Source organism: Rhinoraja longicauda, chromosome 29 (genome assembly GCF_053455715.1).
Source record: "Rhinoraja longicauda isolate Sanriku21f chromosome 29, sRhiLon1.1, whole genome shotgun sequence".
In the NCBI taxonomy this organism is placed as follows: domain Eukaryota; kingdom Metazoa; phylum Chordata; class Chondrichthyes; order Rajiformes; family Arhynchobatidae; genus Rhinoraja; species Rhinoraja longicauda.
In genome coordinates, this window is record NC_135981.1 from 5,858,582 (window position 1) to 5,866,379 (window position 7,798).

The 7,798-nt window shown below is 45.4% G+C and overlaps 1 protein-coding gene across 1 annotated transcript in view; it reads left to right on the plus strand.

Annotated features, from left to right (window-relative positions):
• Positions 1–883: 883 nt before the first annotated feature.
• Positions 884–7,798, plus strand: part of LOC144607478 (uncharacterized) — a 23,415-nt gene continuing 16,500 nt past the window's right edge. Inside the window, exons 1-2 of the mRNA XM_078424345.1 lie at positions 884–1,070; positions 5,658–5,757. Coding sequence (XP_078280471.1) covers positions 959–1,070; positions 5,658–5,757 — 212 coding nt within the window. The 5' untranslated portion in view covers positions 884–958. The remainder of the gene's footprint in view (positions 1,071–5,657; positions 5,758–7,798) is intronic.

Here is a 7,798-nt window from a genome sequence, read left to right on the forward strand (position 1 = left end):
TCTTTAAAGCTTGAAGTCTAAAGCTGATAAAGTAGTTTGTGCCAATGAAGTCTTGTAAATTGAAAATTGCAGGAAGGACTATGGGGACTTGGGACTTTATAAATTAATTTCAAAGTGCCAGAAATGTAGCAGCTTAAATAAAGAGTACTACCTACAATGGAAGCCCAGGACAGAAAGGTCAGTCTGGGAATGGGAGGGGGAGGTTTAAGTGTTTAACAACCGGGAGATCAGGTAGGTTTAAGCGGACTGAGCGGAGGTGTTCAGCAAAACGATCGCCGAGCCTGCGGTTGGTCTCCTTCAGGCTAAAGAAGCGTCTCGACCTGAAACGTCACCCATTCCTTCTCTCCAGAGATGCTGCCTGTCCCGCTGAGTTACTCCGGCATTTTATGTCTATTGCCGGAGTCCACACCTGGAACAGCGGATACAGTAGATGAGGTTGGAGGAGGCGCAAATGAACCACTGCCTCTCCTGAAAAGAAAATCACTCGGGGTCCCTGAGTCACTCCAGCATTTTGTGTCTATCTTTGGTGGAAACCAGCATCTGCAGTTCCTTGCTAGTGAAAGAGGGTAGACACAAAATGCTGGAGTAACTCAGCGGGTCAGGCAGCATCTCAGGAGAGAAGGAATGGGTGATGTTTTGGGTTGAGACGCTTCTTCAGACTGATCTGACGATCAATCTGAAGAAGGGTCTCTGCCCCGAGACGTCACCCATTCCTTCTCTCCTGAGATGCTGCCTGACCTGCTGAGTTACTCCTGCATTGTGTGTCAACCTTGCTGGTGACAGAGGTCACCTGAGTGCATTGGGGGGTTGGTGGCGATGGTCCTCCCGGCCGCTAGAGCGCGCTACCTGGTGGAGTGTGGGCGAGAGAGGGGGCGGGGTTGCTATTGGACACGCTCTGGCTCGTTGGCAGAAGGAGGGCGGTTGCCGGGGCAACGGGACGCGGACAGCGGCAGCAGCCATGGAGACGGGGAGCGGAGGAGGCCTGGAGCCGGCGCGGAGCCCCCGGGACAGCAGCGGCCTGGAGCCGGCGGACAGCGGCCCGCAGCAAGAGAGCGACCCTGCTGGGCGGGGTAGGTCGGGGCCTGGCTGGCCTGGGGCCCTGGATCCACCGCCTGGCGACGGCCGGTTGATCGATGGCTGCCCCCCCCCCTCCCCCTCAGCTCATCCGTGGCCAATAGACTCGGGTCAGGGGGTCATAGACCCAGGTCAAGGGGTCATAAACCCAGTTCAGGGGGTCATAGACCCAAGTGAGGGGGTCAGAGGCCCAGGTCAGAGGGTCATAGACCCAGGTCAGGGGGTCATAGACCCAGGTCATGGGGTCATAGACTCGGGTCAGAGGGTCATAGACCCAGGTCAGGGGGGGGTTATAGACCCAGTTCAGATTGTCATAGACCCAGGTCAGGGGGTCATAGACCAAGATGAGGGGGTTATAGACCCAGGTCAGGGGGCCATAGACTCGGGTCAGGGGGTCATTGATCCAGGTCAGGGGGGTCATAGACCCAGGTCAGGGGGTCACAGACGCGGGTATGTGAGCAATGGACCCCTGGTCTACAGACCCAGGTCAGGGGGCAGTAGACCAGGGTCAGGGTCACATAGACCTGGCCAGTGTGTAGCCGAGTCTGGGCCTTCCACTCTGGGAGTCAGGAAGGCGGGGAGGAGTCTAGCTGGAGCCGGAGCCCGGGGCACCTGGACGTTTCTGTTTCTTTGACAAACTGAAACACACAAACAAACCTCAAGGCTCTCATTTTCGCTCCCTTTATGGGCTCTGGTTTCAAAGAAATAAAATTGTGATTCTACTTTGTACAAGTGACAAAGGGAAACAAATGTCTGGTGGGGCACTAATAGTAACATCCAATCGTCCGGATAATCTGCCCGACGTCATCATCAAATACGGAAAGTGCTGGGTTATCAATGTTTTTGTGTAAATAATCTGAATGAAGACACTTATGGGTATGGTTGTCAAATATGCGGGTGGTGCAAACTAAGGAGGGAGATTCATAAGACATAGGAGCTGAATTAGGGCATTCGGTCCATCGAATATACTCTGCCATTCAATCTTGGTTGATCTATCTTTCTCTCTCAACCCCATTCTCCTGCCTTCTCCCTATAACGTTTGACACCCTTCTTCTTCTTCTTCTTGCGTTTGAGGCAGCAGAAGTTATGTAACGCCCTCCAGGCGCTGTAGACAAAAGTGGTCAGTCTGAAGAAGGGTCTCGACCCGAAACATCACCCATTCCTTCTCTCCTGAGATGCTGCCTGACCTGCTGATTTACTCCAGCATTTTGTGAATAAATACCTTCGATTTGTACCAGCATCCGCAGTTATTTTCTTAGACAAAAGTGGCAGTCCCTTGGGTGTTGCTCTCAGTGTAGGCGGCCAGAGTATAACCAGGGATCTTCAGATGGGAGCTGTCACTTTTGTGAGTCTCTTGGAGCAGGATTGCAGTGACTTTGTGGGTCTGTAGCAGATGTTCAATGATGGTGGTCTTCGCCTTGGTGAGGCCTTCCGCATTCAGCTGCGGCAGGGCGATGCCATCCGGTTCCACATCCGTAGGTGCCCGCCCTAAGAAGGCCGCATGCTCCGGGGTTGGCGCCAAGCTGCAGCGACTGAGGTTGCATTTGGGCTGCAAGCTGTTGTTGTTTGTTCGTTGTTATTTCTGCTATTTCTGCTTCTGACACCTTGACTAATCAAGAACCTATCAATTGCCACTTTAAAATACCCACTGACTTGGCCTCCAGCTGTCTGTGGCAATGAATTCCACTGATTCACCACCCACCGGCTAAAGAAATTCCTCCTCATCTACTTTCTAAAGGTACGTCCTTTTATTCTGAGGCTGCGCTCTCTGGTCCTAGACTCTCCCACTAGTGGAAACCTCCTCTCCACATTCTCCACATTCACTCTATCCAGGTCTTTCACTATTCGGTAAGTTTCAATGAGATCCAACCCCTCATCCTTCTAAACTCCAGCGAGTGCAGGCCCAAAGCCTTCAAACGATCAGCATGCAGGGAATATAAGGAAGCTACAAAGGGGAAAACGTGGGTTGAGTGTTTTGGCAAACATCATGCAAATGGACTATAATGCGCAAAAATATGATGTTGCTCATTTTGGGAAGATGTTATTCAAAAAGCTTGCCATAGAAATGCTGAGCGATTACAGGGTCCTGTTATGGAGCGATCAGCATACCTGGGGCATGCTTCATAATCGGCTGTTATGAAGAAAGAGCAAGTAATTAAGAAAGTTGACAGTAGAAACAAGGAACTGCAGATGCTGGTTGACACAAAAGGGCACAAAGTGCTGGAGTAACTCAGCCGGTCAGGCAGCATCTCTGGAAAATACGGATAGACTGGGTGTAAAGAAGGGTCCTGACTCAAAACGTCACCTATCCATGTTCTCCTAGTGTTTTATTGTTTATTGCTTGGTTCTTTAAATAGGGGATTCATGCTTCAGTTATAAAGGAAACTGGTGAGATTTCATCTGGAATACCCTATACATATAATATTTGAGTCATTGCTTAAAGACAGATATAAATACATTGAAAGCAGTTCAAAGCAGGCTTAGTCGACTAATACTTGAAAATTAGAGTTTAAAAGAGTGAGAAAGAACTTAATTTAAGATTCTGATGGGTTTGGAATCTATGAATTTGAAGAGTATTTCTCCTTGTATGAGAATCCAGAGCTAGGGATTGCCTTTTAATTTTTTTTTGCTCATTTAAGACAGATGAGATGATTTTGTTTCTCTCTGAGGGTCATGGGTTTTTGGAACTCTGTTTCTCAGATATATATTTAATGTGTAGGAAGGAACTGTAGATGCTGGTTTAAACCAAGCATGTATACACAAAATGCTGGAGGAATTCAGCGGGACAGGCAGCATCTTTGGAGAGAAGGAATAGGTGACATTTCAGGTTGAGACCCTTCTTCAGACAAATTGAGTTTGAAAATTGATATTTTAAGGAAGGGTCTCGACCCGAAACGTCACCTATTCCTTCTCTCCAGAGATGCTGCCTGTCCCGCTGATTTACTCCGGCATTTTGTGTCTATCTTCGGATATACATTTAAACCAGAGACAGATAAGCAAGGGGATGAATAATTTGCAGGGAGATTGGAAAATATTGAGGTTTGTCAACAATGAAAAGTCAAATATAATATCATTAAACGGCGGAACAGGCTTGTGCATCCAATGGTCCTATTGCATGTGCTCATATAGAAACCTAGAACTTGAATGTACAATGGAGTACTTCCAGATTAAAATAGGCTCCCACATTTCTTATAATACATTTTAAAATGCAGTTCTTATGTGAATCATTGGCTGTAAAGTGCTTTTGGGTATTGAGATACAGAGAGGTCCACATGCTGCTCATATGAAATATTAACACTGTCTCAGTATAAATGCATTGAGTGCCTGGACAGATGTCTGCTCCTGACTGCCTTTGGTGGTTCTACATGAATAATAGGCCTGGTGGAGGTAGTGCAAGGACAGGTTAAGCGGGCAAATGATTTGTTAGCCGAGGTTGCCACTAGCCGAGGTTGAATGGCAGCAGAGTGGAACCTTATCCCTTTGTCACATAGAAAGCACAGAGTGTCTAGAGAGGATAACTGGATCAACAAAAATAATAAAAATAAAGATGAAATATGTACTGAATATAAAGGATAAGTATCAAATATATTCAATGTCACAGACTTTGAATTTAGAGTAAAATTGTGGGTGTCTTTTCACTAAAGGTTGATTGCCAGTTTCAACTGAAAAACCTGATTAGGAATGATATTCAGGTTCTCTGTTTTTAGTTTTTTTGTTTTAGAGATACAGCGTGGAAATAGGCCCTTCGGCCCACCTAGTCCACGCCGACCAGCAATCCCCGCACACTCACATTATCCTACACCCTAGGGACAATTTACAATTTTTACCGAACCAATTAACCTACAAACCAGCATGTCTTTGGAGTGTGGGAGGAAAGCGGAGCAACCCGGAGAAAACTCGCGCACAGAAAGCACCCGTAGTCAGGATCGAACCCGGGTCTCTGGTGCTGTAAGGCAGCAACTCTACCGTTAGCACGTCACAGAATGTGTCAGCTGGAAGACACCTCTGGTTAGTTTTCCCCACTGAGCTGCGAGTCAGAGAGAGGTGGACAGAAGCAACTTGTCTGTACACTTCCTGAATTGTACATCTTTATTCCACACCTGAAAGGGAAATGTTTCAGCCTGATTCAAAACTTGTCATTCTTTATGCAGAAACAAGGAATTGTAGAAACTGGTTTACAAAAAAAAAGACACCAAGTGCTGGTGTAACTTAGTAGGTCAGGCAGCATCCCTGGAGTACATGGATAGGCGACATTTCAGGTCAGCACCCTTCTTCGGACATTCGTTTTCTGTTTCATGCTTTATAAGCTGACCCTCTTTATTCAGAGGGTGGTGAATCTATGGAATTCATTGCCACAGACGGCTGTGGAGGCCGTCATTGGGTATTTTTAAGGCGCAGATTGACAGATTCCTGATTAGTGCGGGTGTCAGGGGTTATGGGGAGAAGGCAGGAGAATGGGGTTGAGAGCAAAAGACAGATCAGCCATGATTGAATGGTGGATTAGACTTGATGCTCTGAATTACCCTATTCTGCTCCTATAAATTAGGAACATAATGACTAGGATGTGTTCGTGTTAATTTCAGAACACTCGCCCGAATCAACGAAGTCGGTACGGATTTCCACGTCGCTAATTACTGAGAGAAATTTACTTCTGTGTGCCGGAGAATACAAACTGGAAGATATGTGAGTAGCAGTTCAACAGTAAGAACTGAGAATGAGCAGAGCCGTGTCTTTAGCACTGAATAGTGATATGGTGATGGTAATGTAGTGGCAAGGAGAGAAGGAATGGGTGACGTTTCGGGTCGAGACCCTTCTTCAAACTGATGTCAGGGGAGGGGGCAGGACAAAGGAAGGATGTAGTTGGAGACAGGAAGACAGTGGGAGAACTGGGAAGGGGGAGCGGAAAGAGAGGGACAGAGGAGCTATCTAAAGTTAGAGAAATCAATGTTCATACCACTGCCCAAGCGAAATATGAGATGCTGTTCCTCACTATGCCTCACTATGACAATGGAGGAGGCCCATGGCAGAAAGGTCAGACTGGGAGTGGGAGGGGGTGTTGAAGTGCTGAACCACTGGGAGATCAGGTTGGTTAAGAGGAGAGAAAGAATGGGTGACGTTTCGGGTCGAGACCCTTCTTCAGACTGATGACAGGGGAGGGGGGCGGGACAAAGAAAGGATGTAGTTGGAGACAGGAAGACAGTGGGAGAACTGGGAAGGGGGAGGGGAAAGAGAGGGATAAGATAATGATCCTTCTACAATAGTTGTCATGCAAACTCAAAAGTCCAATGCATTACTGAGGGAATGTTCTTCGAAGGAGAAGTCTTTGGGATGAGATATCAAACAGGAACTCTGTCTGACCTCAAAGGTGGATGTAGAACACCTCATGTCAGTACTTAAATTTCTCATCCGCACTCCGGTCAATACTTATCCCGTAGCTAATGTGAATCAAATAAAATGTTCTGGTAAATGTCGTATCCATATGGGTCTCTTTCTGTTCACGGATTCACCCAGGAACATTGTGGTTATATGCTGAAGTAATAATCTGGATAACAGTGTTAATGATTAAAGGGAAATAACTTCATTTCCCACGACAATAGTCGTGGAGTTAAAATTCAAATAAATTAATAAATAATTCTGGAACAAACCAAATATAAGGAGTAATCACTAAGAGGCCGTGCATGTTGTTAAAACCTATCTGGTAACAATCTGAATTTATTGAAAGAAATTTGCCATCCTTCCCTGGTCTGACCTCTCTATGTTACCATACCTATTAGTGTCCTTGCCTTAATTGCCCACTTAACTGGCCTAACACGTCAGTCAGTCTACGCCCAAATTGGTATGGGAACTAAATACTTACCAGTGATGTCCATGAGCCACGAAAGAACATATAAAATCACAGGCCCTACATTGCAACAATCTCTACGTCACAAAAGTTCTTCACTTTGTTCTCAAGTGTTTAGGTATTTCTGAGATTGAGGGAGGTTTTTTATAAATTCATTGGTGATGCACCACGCAACAGGCCATTCGGCCCATTGGGTCCATACTGACCATTGATCACCTGTTCACACTAGTTATATGTTATTCCACTCCCTTACACACCAGGGGCAATTTTACACAGACCTACAAACCCACACATCTTTGGGATTCTCTGAGAATTTGAAGATAAGCCACATTTATACAAAGATTATTTCAGAAAAGTATTAGTATTGTAATTTTGAAATGCAATCTATGCAGGATCAGATTACAGAAATTACCATTGAATGAGGTTAGAAATAATTCACAGAATTTGCTTATGAAAATGTTATAATTTCCTATTATAGATTTTTTTGCATTAATATAAATTTATTTTAAATAAGACTTATTTTACCCATATTTACGAGCAATTAGTTTTTAAATTTACAGAATACTGATTTTCCTTCCGTTCAATATGTTTGCAGCATCAAAATTATCACCAATCTTGCAATCCTCCAATTACTACTCCCTTAAATTTGTTTCTTTCAATTTGTAAATACTCCAGGATTATAATTTGTATTGTTAAAATAAATGTAAAGACTCCATCTGGTGGCTATTCTTATTAGTGACCTAATTAAAAAGCCGAAACACCCAGTGACGTTGAGGTACACAACTGAAGATGTGTCTGAATGGTAGCAACATCACCTAGAGGTCACCCCCAAGAACAACACCAGTCAATTGTAGTGCAAACCTTCGGGATTGTAATATCTAG